Source organism: Scylla paramamosain, chromosome 20 (assembly GCF_035594125.1).
Source record: "Scylla paramamosain isolate STU-SP2022 chromosome 20, ASM3559412v1, whole genome shotgun sequence".
Classification (NCBI taxonomy): Eukaryota; Metazoa; Arthropoda; class Malacostraca; order Decapoda; family Portunidae; genus Scylla; species Scylla paramamosain.
The window spans coordinates 5,587,256-5,600,264 of record NC_087170.1 but is presented as its reverse complement, the minus strand read 5'-3'; the positions used below and the strand labels follow the sequence as shown (position 1 = coordinate 5,600,264).

The following is a 13,009-nucleotide window of genomic DNA, read 5'->3' as shown; positions in this document are numbered from 1 at the left end:
CATCCTCATTAAACACGGTATTTCTTGCTGTAGTGGGTTTTGTTCCGTTGGTAATTCTTCTGATGAACTAGTATCACTATCGGCTTTAGAATGACACTCCAGTTCATAAATTTCAGCTAACTTCTTATCTTTAGCCATAAATGTGGTAATATTACCCTTCCTTAATTAGGAATCAATTATACACTTGCATTACGTTTCCATTGTCCAAAGGCAGCTCCACCTTAAAAGAAGAATGGTTAGTATTGTTAAAAGTGTTAAAATTTTAACAGAGTTGAGGGACAGAAATGGAATTATAAGAGTTATCCCTAAACACTCAAGAGAAAACGAAAAAGAGCGCTCCGTCTAGCTGAAAAAGAAAACGAAATATCTAGGGTAAACTAAACTTCTTTAACCTGCACATCCATAACGTCGTTTGAATGCGAAATAGGTAAGTTTTATATGAACCCTAACAGTACTGGCGTTACTACAAGTGTTTTATTTAATATTTGTGTGGTGTACCACTAAATGTTTATACTCACGACTGTAGCCGAAAAAAAATAATAAATAAATAACACGTCAAAATAGTGTATGTCATCCTTCTCTTGGGAAGACTCCTTCCGTCATGGGAAGCTACTATTGGGATGATGGTGTCCTGCAGCATTCCTGCAGGTGGGGGAGGTGTTGGTCTGCGCCGAGAATGTCTGCGCCGATGATGTCTTCGCCGAGGATCTACGATGAACAATAAGACCGAGGGGAAACCATATATTTATATTAGGTTTCGCCTTGAGTCTTTTAAGTCTCCTCTTTTATAACAAGAAGTGAATCTTGGCAGTGGTAGGCTGGGTAAGGCGAGACCGTTAGGTGAATCGGTCCTGGCTGGGTGCAAGTGTTTTGGTTTGTCAGAATAACTTCTGTACACAACGCCGGTTCGCTCCTCGCTGCTTTCCTCACTACTCTGCTATTGTTTGCTGTTTTCTCCGTCTCTGTGTCCGTTCACCACTTCACTTTCAATCATTCTTTATTAATATTGCACTTGGCATAGGAGTTAATTATTCTTATCTCATTGAGTTGCCACCAAATGTTCCAGTGGGGTTAAATTATCAATTACTCCTGGACACTATTAATTAGGTTCTTACCTTTATGTTGTAGGTAAAGTCACTCTAAGCGATTTTCTGTGGTTTTCAGGTGAATGGCAAAGGTGAACGTATAAAAAATAAGCATATTTAGGTATATGTGGCGCCCCCTGCTATAGCGAGGTAAGCGACAGCCGGTCGAAATTGAGTTGTCGCATGCATCGGATAAGGCAACTCAAGCTCTTTCATGACATAAGTCCACAAGGTCGAAATGTAATAGAAAAACTCCTATTTTTCCACTCACAGACCGCACGGCAAGATGTACCGTGCTACAGCGAGGCAAGCGCCTGAGAGAAAATACCGGTGTAAATGTCACTTAACACCGATTAGAGAGACAATCGCCATCATATTTGAGATAGATATGGAGAACTGTTCCAAAAGGCTTGAGAACTGAGTGAATAGCACGGTATGACATGGAGGCATAGTGTAAAGGAATAGATTAATTAACCTCCCTATGTTGGGATCTTGTTATTTTGTTCGGGGTTTCGGGATTATTAACATTATGACTTTTCGTGGCTTGGGGTTTCGTTTCGGGTCTCACACCCTGCTTCACCATCTTGCCTCGACTCCGGACCGAGTCGATGGTGTGGGTGCGCAGCGGTGTTGTTGCAGAACACTCGGGGATTTGAGAGCGAATTCACCTCACTCCACCTGCCGTCCTCCAAAGGCCTCTTTTGCATCCCCTCTGCTGCGCTGATTGTTACTGGACCTTGAGCCACGTTCGTAACGCACCTATCGACGCACATTGTGAGACTCATAGCTGTCGGACTGGACTGGCGCGGTCTGTCTACCACTGCTGTCTGCCCGCCCCTACGGTTGGCCACTGACGCGGCCTGTCTACCATTGCTGTCGGCCTGCCTCTGCGGTTGGCCACTGACGCCGCCTGTCTGCCGCTGCTGTTAGCCCACTTCTACCGTTGGCCACTGGCGCTGCCTGTCCTCCATCACCGCCTGATCTACACTGCAGCCGGTATGGTCTCTGTCCTTCTCGCCCCTTCACTGTCATCTCGTATTTTGGTACAAGATTGGCAGTAGCTGAGGAAAGTATGAAGCCACGTCCATTGTGCTATATATGTATCCTCCAAAATCTTCCTTGTTCTGGACTCCTATTAGCGAATTCCTGTGTGGTTATAAAGGAGTGAATATCTGGTCAAAATAAGGACCCCGCTGAGACGACAACCTGCCTCTCCGCGCTTCATTTCCTCACACATAGACATTAATGATCATGAGTGTCTAGACAGGACTCGAACTACTGACCCAAGTGTCTTTCACCTTAGGAAACAACAGCAGGGTGAGTACGAACTCCCGCCTGCACAACACTATCACGACCAGAGGGTGACGTCTCGAGGGTCTGATCGACCGCTCTTCGAGGACCAGAGGAGTTTTTACATTTACCCATATGGATACTATAAAAAAAAATAATTAGTTCCAGGAACCAAGGGACACCGCCTAATGGGACAACGAAGGGATTGAGCGCTGTCAGCCGTGAACGGGGTACCTCGTCGCCATGGGGGCCACTCGTTTTAAAAAAGAGGCCCCTCATGATTCGAAAGTTTGTCCACAACAGAGTTAAGACCTTCTAGCACAACGCATCCCAGCCCAGGCACCCAACCATCCAACACAGGACAACCTCATGAGGTATCCCCTCTGGATAGCAGCACTGTTACTGCCTGAAGGGGCAGCTGTCAAATAATGTTAATTCAGACCCATATGTCGACTCGATTACAATTTATTAGGTGAAACCTAGAAATATATCCCCTATCAGTTACATGGTTCACATAATACAGTATTCTCGCACCTCCCCAGACGGAGATATAGGGGAGAACGCTGGGCTCCTCGACGGATTGGACCCTTCCTCCTCTCCCACATTCCCGTCATAGGTAGACGGCAGTTACTTAAGTATATAATAAGTATATCCTAATCAATAAACAGCATGTTACCGTATAGGAACATATAACACTTATGTATTCTCCGTCGTAATAAGTATATCATAATCAATAAACAGCATGTTACCGTATAGGAACATATAACACTTATGTATTCTCCGTCGTGAAGAGGCAGAGAGGAGAGACGAAGGTCCTGCCAATAAGGGAACGGACAGAGTTCTGCCTTTTCGGGGCTTCAACTCCCTCTGGGTTGTGTGATAGGTCAGCAGAAAGGATGCACGGTATTTACAAGATGCGATATGAGGGGACCTATGTCAGCATTAAGCCACATCCCTCTGCTCCTTCCACAACCTTCCTTAACGTCTCTCTCTCTCTCTCTCTCTCTCTCTCTCTCTCTCTCTTAATATCCCCCTAAACGTTCAAGTGCGTGCGTATGTGTGGAAAAGCACACTCTTAATATCATCCCCCTAAACGTTCAAGTGCGTGCATATGTGTGGGTACGCGTGTGCATCTCACTGCGGCAATAACATTTCCCCTTTCGAGCTCCGTTAGAAAATCGAATGCTACCGATCAAAGCATGATAGATGATCCTATGCAACTCCTAGATAGCACAATTTAGTCACTGGCCGTACCAATACGGAGTCTTTCGTCTTCATCCTTGCTATCCGAACCACTCCGTCATAGCTCATCCCTTTATAGGTCCCACAGAACTCCCAGAGCCCTTTCAACAGGGAGCATATCTTCAAGGAAGACTTCCTTTTATTTTTTTATGTAGGTGGGACACTGGCCAAGGGCAACAAAAATCCAATAAGAAAAAAGTCCACTGAGATACCAGTCCCGAAAAAAGGTCCAAAGCAGTAGTCAAAAACTGAAGGATAAGTGTCTTGAAACCTCCCTCTTGAAGGAATTCAAGTCATAGGAAGTGGAAATACAGAAGCTAGTAGGGAGTTCAGAATTTACCAGAGAAAGGGACGAATGACTGAGAATACTGGTTAACTCTTGCATTAGAGAGGTAGACAGAATAGGGATGAGAGAAAGAAGAAAGTCTTGTGCAGCAAGGACACGGGAGGAAGGTAAGCATGCAGTTAGCAAGATCAGAAGAGCAGTTAGCATGAAAATAACGGTAGAAGACAGCTAAAGATGCAATGTTGTGGCGATGAGAGAGGCTGAAGACAGTCAGTTAGAGGAGAAAAGTTGATGAAACGAAAAGCTTTTGATTCCACTCTTTCTAGAACAGCGGTATGAGTGGAATACCCCAGACATGTGAAGCATACTCCATACATGGACGGTAAGGCTCTTGTACAGAGTTAGTAGTTCCGGGGGGGGGGTGAGAAAAACTGGCAGAGACGTCTCAGAACACCTAGCTTCATAGGAGTTTAGCTAGATGAGATGTGAAGTTTCCAGTTCAGATTATAAGTAGATGACAGACCGAGGATGTTCAGTGTAGAAGAGGGGGACAGTTGAGTGTCATTAAAGAAGAGGGGATAGTTGTCTGGAAGGTTGTGTCGCGTTGAGAGATGGGGAAATTGAGTTTTTGACGCACTGAACAATACCAAGTTTGCTCTGCCCCAATCAGAAATTTTAGAAAAACGATAAGTCATGCGTTCTGGGGCTTCCCTGCGTGATATGTTTACTCCCTTAAGTGGTGGACATCAATGAAATGACATGGAAAAGTGCAGGGTGGTATCATTATTATAGGAGTGGATAGGACAAGAAGTTTGGTTTAGAAGGTCATTGATGAATAATAAGAAAAGAGTGAGTGACAGAACAGAACCCTGAGGAACACTGCTGTTAATAGATTTGGGAGAAGAACAGTGACCGTCTACCACAGCAGCAATAGAACGGTCAGAAAGAAAACTTGAGATGAAGTTACAGAAAGAAGGATAGAAGCTGTAAGACGGTAGTTTGGAAATCAAAGCTTTGTGTCTGACTCTGTCAAAACCTTTTGATATATCCAAGGCAACAGCAAGAGTTTCACCAAAATCTCTAAAAGAGGATTACCAAGACTCGGTAAGGAAAGCCAGATCACCAGCAGAGCAGCCTTGACAAAACCCATGCTGGCAATCAGATAGAAGGTTGTGAAGTGATAGATTCAAAAACTTAAGGTAGGTAGAAAACTAAGGCATTAGGACAGTAGTTTGAGGGATTAGAACGGTCACCCTATTTAGGGACAGGCTGAATGTAGGCAAACTTCTAGCAAGAAGGAAAGGTAGATGTTGACAGACAGAGTTGAAAGAGTTTGACTATGCAAGGTGCAAGCACAGAAACACAGTTTCAGAGAAGAACAGGAGGGATCCCATCAGGCTCATAAGCCTTTCGAGGGTTTAGGTCAGCGAGGGCATGGAAAACATCATTGCGAAGAATTTTAATAGGTAGCATGAAGTAGTCAGAGGGTGGAGGAGAGAGAGGAACAAGCCCTGAATCATCCAAGGTATAGTTTTTAGCAAAGGTTTAAGCAACGAGTTCAGCTTTACAGATAGATGTGATAGCAGTGATGCCATCTGGTTGAAATAAAGGAAGGAAAGAAGAAGCAAAGTTATTGGGGATATTTTTGGCTAGATGCCAGAAGTCATGAGGGGAGTTAAATCTTGAAAGATTCTGACACTTTCTATTAATGAAGGAGTTTTTGACTAGTTGGAGAACATATTTGTCATAGTTCTGGGCAGAAATATAAAGTGCATGAGATTCTGGTGATGGAAGGCTTAAGTGCCCTTTCTGGGCCACCTCTCTATCATGTATGGCACAAGAACAAGCTGTGTTAGACCAAGGTTTGTAAGATTCAGGTCAAGGAAAATTGATGAATGTACGCCTCCATGCCAGACACTATCAACTCTGTTATGCGCTCGGCACACAAAGATGAGTCTCTGACACGGAAGCAGTAGTCATTCCAAGGAAAATCAGCAAAACACCTCCTTAGGTCCCTCCAACTAGCAGAGGCAAAATGCCAGAGGCACCTTTGCTTTGTGGGATCCTGAGAAGGGACTGAAGCGATAGGACAAGATACAGATATGAGACTGCGATTGGAGGAGCCCAACGGAGAAGAGAGGGTGACAGCATAAGCAGAAGGATTAGAGGTCAGGTAAAGGTCAAGAATGTTGGGCATATCTCCAAGACGGTCAGGAATACGAGTAGGGTGTTGCACCAATTGCTCCAGTTCATGGAGGATAGCAAAGTTGAAGGCTAGTTCACCAGGATGGTAGTGAAGGGAGAGGAAAGGCAAAGCTGGTGGTGAACATTGATGTCCCCAAGAATGGAGATCTCTGCGAAAGGAAAGAGAGTCAGAATGTGCTCCACTTTGGATGTTTAGTATATATATATATATATATATATATATATATATATATATATATATATATATATATATATATATATATATATATATATATATATATATATATATATATATATGCTTCTTTTGCAAATGTTCACACTTGTTCTTTAAGACGACTTTGTGAAGTATTGGACACAACTATTATGCCCTTGTAGGAAGTGCAGAAAGGTGAGTGAATGTTAACATAAGGTCTACCAGATATTCTTTTTGTTACAAGAAAGTGCCCAAAGCTACCAACTGAGTAGCTCATTTAGTATGTGAAATGTACAGTGACAATCTTGAATCTTAGCCAATGTCATAAAACTTTATGTGGATAATCAGGGAAGGCTAGATTACATTAGGGTAGTAAATTTCCACAAGACATCCCAAGAAATAAGCATAGTGGCTGGGACAGCAGGCTTGGATATAATTAAAAAAATTGGTGGGCCCACTTTGTAAGAACAGAATGACTATGGATGGAGAGGGAACTCCACCTAATCATTAAGGAGGGGAAAGTTTAGGATGCTTGAGGGTACTGTCTTTCAACAACAAGAAGCTGCTAACTCTGTACAGGGGCCTTATCCATCCATGTTTGGAGTATGCTTCACATTGTCTGGGAGGTGTTCCACTCATACTCATATAAAACTTCTACACATAGCATGAATTTAATGGCAGTATGTGATAGTGAAAAGAAATTCACTTTCATAGATGCTGGATATCCTGGGTCTGCACATGATACATCAGTATTCAAGCACACACAACTTTATGAGGATTTGAGTACTAACACAAACAAATTTTAATCATATCTTTGGAGACTCTGGTTTTCAGTTAACACCATACTTGCTTGTACCAAAGATTACAGTAATCTGACTATGGTTCAGAGCAAGTACAACAAAAAGCTTTCATAAACAAGATATGTCTTGTAAATGCAAACATGCATTTTGGTTATTAAAAAGGTAGGTTTACAAGACTAATGTATCTTGATGTTAAGTTGGACAGAATCCCTCATATAATTCTTACTTGTGTCCTTCACAACATCACATCAAGATATCTAGAAGAAGAATCCCTTATTACAGATGATTTTTAACCTCCACCAGTTCAACATGATAACTTTAAAGATGCAGAAAAGGGATTTTATTGCATCCATGTTGTAATTTAGCAAATACTTCATATCACACTCTTACTCTTGTTTAGAAGGGTGTGTTGTTCTTTACTGTTACATGGACTGTATAATACTAGCCACTGTGTCTGAAGTGTGGTTCACTGATGTCCTCTGCCATAGGCAAAGCTGGGATGGGGAATTCCTTCCTGCCAGTATGTCATAATGAAGAAAGTAATACTGATGAATGAGACTGAGTGGAAAAGTGTTTATACTTAATACTATGCTTCTTAATATCTATAAAATAAAATTAAAAAAAAAAATAAATAAATAAAAAAAAAATAATATATATATATATATATATATATATATATATATATATATATATATATATATATATATATATATATATATATATATATATATATATATATATATATATATATATATATATATATATATATATATATATATATATATAAAGTATATAAGTATGTAAAATATATAATATAAAAATGCAAAATATATACACATTAATATCATTAGTTAACCAAATGAATGAAGACAGTAGTACTGATGAAAGAAACTAAAAAGAAAGGGGAACAAATCAGTTAAACAAAAATTATTCTACTTTACATTAAATATTTTTTAGTTCATTTTGTTCTCAAGCCACAACAAATAGGCTTTCAATTTCAACATATTGGTAAACTCCTATGGCCTTTTCCTGATTGAATGAAAGAGACTGAGTGGAAAAGTGTTTATACTTAATGCTATGCTTCTTAATGTCTATAATATAAAAATACAAAATATATACACATTAATATTAATAGTCAACTTAATGAATGAAGACAGTAATACTGATGAAAGAAACTAAGAAGAAAGGGAAACAAATCAGTTAAACAAAAATAATTCTACTCAAAACTAAATTTTTTTTTTTTAAATATTTAGAGTTCATTTTGTTCTCAAGCCACAAATAGGCTTTCAGTTTCAACACATTGGTAAATTTCTATGGCCTTTTCCTGATTCCTTATAATTCTCTCTCCATGAGTTTCCATCTTGCTCAACAGATCCCTGTGTAGGACCTCCATCCTCTCTGAGTAAGAGAGAGGCCTCAGTTTCCTCCTCTTGGTTGGCTGTGAAGCCAGCTTCTCAGGTGCTCCCTTGTCTTCAGTTTCTTGTGCTGCCTCTCCAGAAGCATCAGCCTGCTGCTCCCGTGTTCAAGGTGGAAGGCCACAGGACACAGAATGTGTCCTGTCTAGTGGTCTCTCACCATAAATGGAGCAGAGGAGTTTGAAATATGGAGCTTGATATACAGTGGCATTGCTTGATTCAGCCATGGCATTGCGGTAAGCTCTGAAGCTTTGCCTGAGGTTACTCAGCTTGTTTTTCAGCTGCACCTCAGAGACTGATGGCATCTTCGGAAAAGAGATGATACTGTAAATTTACTTTATTTACAAAATAAGCATATACAAACCATATCAAGGAACAAGAAAAATCTTTTAGATATTTGGCAGGTTCATTCAGAAGGAAATAATGTGAAGTGCTACTACCTTGAGGCACCTCAACCAGTTATCAAGAATGGGACCTTGATTTGATGAAGAGGATAAGTACATAAGCATACAGGTGGATCTTTTTTTTTTTTTTATGTAGGAGTGGCACTGGCCAAGGCTGACAAAAATCCAATAAAAAATATATATATATATATATATATATATATATATATATATATATATATATATATATATATATATATATATATATATATATATATATATATATATATATATATATATAAAACAGAGATTCTGGTCCCCAAATAGGGTTTGAAGCAATAGTAAAAAATTGAAGGGTAAGTGTCTTGAAACCTCCCTCTTGAAGGAGTTCCAGTCATTGGAAGATGGAAATACAGAAGCAGGAAGGGAGTTCCAGAGTTTACCAGAAAGCGATGAATGATCGAGAATACTGGCTAACTCTTGCATTAGAAAGGTGGACAGAATAGGGGTGAGGGAAGAAGAAAGTCTTATGCAGTGAGGCTGTAAGAGGGGAGGCATGCAGTTAGCAAGATCAGGAGAGCAGTTAGGATGAAAATAGCAGTAGAAGATAGCAAGAGATGCAACATTTCGGCAATGAGCAAGAGGCTGAAGGCAGTCAATTAGAGGAGTGGAGTTGATTTGATTCCACTCTGTCTAGAAGAGCAGTATGAGTGGAAACCCCCCCTGGACATGTGAAGCATACTCCATACATGGACAGATAAAGCCCCTGTACAGAGTTAGCAGCTGAGGGGGCGGTGAGAAAAACTGACAGAGATGTCTCAGAATGCCTAACTTCATAGCTGTTTTAGCAAGAGATGAGAAGTGAAGTTTGCAGTTTAGATTATAAGAAAAAGCCAAACTGAGGATGTTCAGTATAGAAAAGCGAGACAGTTGAGTGTCACTGAAGAAGAGGGGATAGTTGTCTGGAAGGCTGTGTTGAGTTGATAGATGGAGGAATTGAGCTTTTGAGGCACTGAATAATACCAAGTTTGCTCTGCCCCAATAAGAAATTTTAGAGAGATCAGAAGTCAGGTGCTCTGTGGCTTCCCTGCATGAACTGTTTGCTTCATGAAGAGATTTAGGGAATACATTATACAAGGAGTGGATGCATTGGCAGGATTCAAGGGAAACTTATCTGCTAATGTCAACTTTTTGAGTGACTTATAAGGAATGGTCACCATAACTATGGGAACATAAGCCAAGCACCAAAGCCACTCATACAACAAGTTTGAAATATTTTTAATGTGTTTTATCCAGACTAATAATAATTAACAATGATAAAAAAATACTTACATGTTCTAGTTATGACTTGTAAAGCTGTGGATAAAAAATGTTGCCTTGCAACAAAACCAAAATCATTGGAATTCCTTAACAATACAATTATACTATGATTATCTTTAACAAGATGCACATGTTATTAATATGTTACTACTGAGACAGGTTAAAATTTTTGCATAATTGATATGATAATGGAGCTCATCAGTACACTGATCATTGCACAACAGTACAGAAGTATCTTTAAACTGAAAGATAAAATTGGTATAGATATATATTTCAGTGTGATGGTTCTGACTTACCACAGGCAACATTCTTCTATGAATCTCCTGCCAAACTTTCCTCCTGGTAATTTCCTTCCCAGTTAGGTCTGGAAATTTTTCCTTCACCATCTTCAGGAATGCCTCTGTGTTTTCATCATTCCACAATTCCTGGTTCCTGAAACTAACATTCTGCCACACCTGGGGAAGGACTGGTGCGGCTGAAAAAAAAGAAGAAAAAAAAAGCTGAAAATGTATGTCCTGTATATTATTCATATTGCAACTTTTGAAACAATTGTCAAAACACTTTTAACATTTTAAAAAGGAAGAAGATTAGAACATTCTCAGGCAACCTAACAATTTCTTCAAGAAGTAATATGACCATTATTATATACTCATACATTTTTTTAGTAAATACTTTACCTGCTTCAGACACCAATGATTCCTGCTTTGCAGGTTGCATGGGAAGATTCTCCATACAGTGGCAAGATTCACCTGCATTTCTGAAGACAATGCATTTGATACTGAAGGGGAACAGTGTAATATAAGGCTACAATCATATTAAAAGTTTTATGCATAAATAATAACAGTAATGTGTATTTAGGTTTAGAAAATCCTAGAATGATGCTGAAGTATGACAGAAAAACCTAAATCATATATACAAAATATTTTAATCTTCAAACTTGATTCACTGAGTATATTAATTTTTTTTTCTATCATAATGGAACATAGCTAACAAAACTGATCCTAGTAGTAGGTAACGTTTTTATAAAAGTATCTGGAAACTTACCTAACCAAACTTAATAACATAACAATCAAACATAACATAACATACCCTAACCAGAGGGGGACTCCATCCCCAATAGACCCCCTTAAGGGCACTAATTTCCTTTGCATTAGCTAACAACTTTGCATTAGCTAACATAATCAGAGAAGCTTTGACCTCATGGACCCAACTTAAGGACAGGGACACTTCTCTCCTGCCTTATATTATGCTTTAGGTGGATCTAAAGATATATGCAAAAGAATGGAAGAGAATAGACCAATAGTTATTCTGGGAAAGGGCTCTAGACAATTACCCAATTTCTTATTCAAACCTTTTAACAAATTCTTTGGCCTGCTAGCGGGGTTTAGTCAGATAGACTATGTCACACTTTTATATAATTATCTTTATACAACAAAAGTGTGCTTAAAAAATGCTTCATATTCATAACATAATTCATGTTTAATTTCTTATCTGCTCTGCTGACTTAGCATAGTATTATTGCTGTTTTAACAAAAAATGTAAGTAACTATATTTCTAGCTCCATTTTGCCCTGTCAGAAATTAATGATAAGTTTATCTTATAAGGGGGTCCAGGGGAAGTGCCTCCCCTGGTTATGAGATCATAAAATGTTAGGTTAGGTTAGTTTACCTTATGAGGGGAGGCCTCCATGGGGGAAGGCCCACCGGTTAGGTTACAAAATGTTAGGTTAGGTTATTTTACATTGGTGGGAGGTGTACTTTGGGGCGAAGACCCTTTGTTATGTTACAAAATGTTTGGGTAAGTTAATTTACCTTATGGGAGTAGGGGAGGGTCAAGGGGGAGTACTGTGGTTGAAACTGCAAATTTAACCTTAGCTTCCTATATTTTCTCATTTACCTTTTGCTATACTATATAACGTTACCTTTCTCTTCTCGAGATTATATATCATCTATTTTCTTTATTTTGCTAAGGAAATACCTCACATTTATAAGATAAATTCATGTCTAACTTATTTGCTCTGCAGATTAGCTTCCTATACTATTCTCACTTACCTTTTACTAGACTACCTACTACTTATCTATTATTTATATTGCCATGAATATAACGCTATCTTTCTCTTCTCGACAGCATATGTAATCTATTGCCTTTAGGAAACAAAAAAAATATAATTATTTTCATTAATAACATAAGTACTTACTCTTCGAGGGCCGCCATATTACTTCTATTTATCTGTCAAGAACGCCCGAAGACCCCTGGAGCTTGCTACTGATTCGTCAAAAATCGGTTTTGGTTTCTACTCGGCCTCTTCGAAGCAAGACTGCCGAAATCTTAACGACAAAAGCGTGCTATCCTGACTTCACCGAAGATCACGCTTCGAAGACAAGCTCGATCTTGGAAGATAAAAACTCGCCTAAGTACAGTGGTGTCGCTGTTTAATTGATAAGAAAAAAAAAAGATACAATGGGATGTTCCTGACGTCTCTCCAGTAACTAGAGAAGCAGACACACAATGATATTTCCATTATCTCTCCAGTAACCAGAGATCCAGAGTGCCTCACTTAGAAAAAAAAAAAAAAAATCTGAAACATCACGTTACTTTATTTCCCATAACAAATGAATTTTCCAACTGTAACTATAAAACAAACTTGTTAATAGTGAAACTTATTAACATAACAGTACCTTAATTGAATAAAATGTTCTTCCATTGTAATTCTGCTATGGTTTCATTAAATGGCTCCGCATTTTCGGAGACACTGTCAATAATAACCAAAAAATTGTCAAAATCTATCTG

The 13,009-nt window shown here is 39.1% G+C and overlaps 1 protein-coding gene and 1 long non-coding RNA gene across 3 annotated transcripts; one reads left to right on the top strand and one right to left on the bottom strand.

Moving 5' to 3' along the window:
* The first annotated feature begins 1,537 nt into the window (after positions 1-1,537).
* On the top strand, positions 1,538-3,019 carry LOC135110194 (uncharacterized). Its single transcript, XR_010273147.1, has 2 exons — positions 1,538-2,749; positions 2,918-3,019. It is a non-coding gene; the product is annotated as an uncharacterized LOC135110194 (long non-coding RNA).
* A 5,009-nt stretch (positions 3,020-8,028) lies between these two features.
* LOC135110193 (uncharacterized) lies at positions 8,029-12,730 on the bottom strand. Of its 2 annotated transcripts, none has more exons than XM_064022226.1 (4): positions 12,417-12,730; positions 10,897-10,976; positions 10,516-10,694; positions 8,029-8,821 (listed from the first exon to the last, which is right to left on the bottom strand). In XM_064022226.1, exons 1-4 carry the CDS (start codon positions 12,431-12,433, stop codon positions 8,624-8,626), a joined length of 474 nt encoding a protein of 157 aa, XP_063878296.1. In that variant the 5' UTR covers positions 12,434-12,730; the 3' UTR covers positions 8,029-8,623. The 2 variants fall into 2 exon arrangements, with proteins under 2 accessions (XP_063878296.1, XP_063878294.1); XM_064022224.1 differs by having other exon boundaries at positions 10,897-10,997; positions 12,417-12,728.
* Positions 12,731-13,009: the final 279 nt, after the last annotated feature.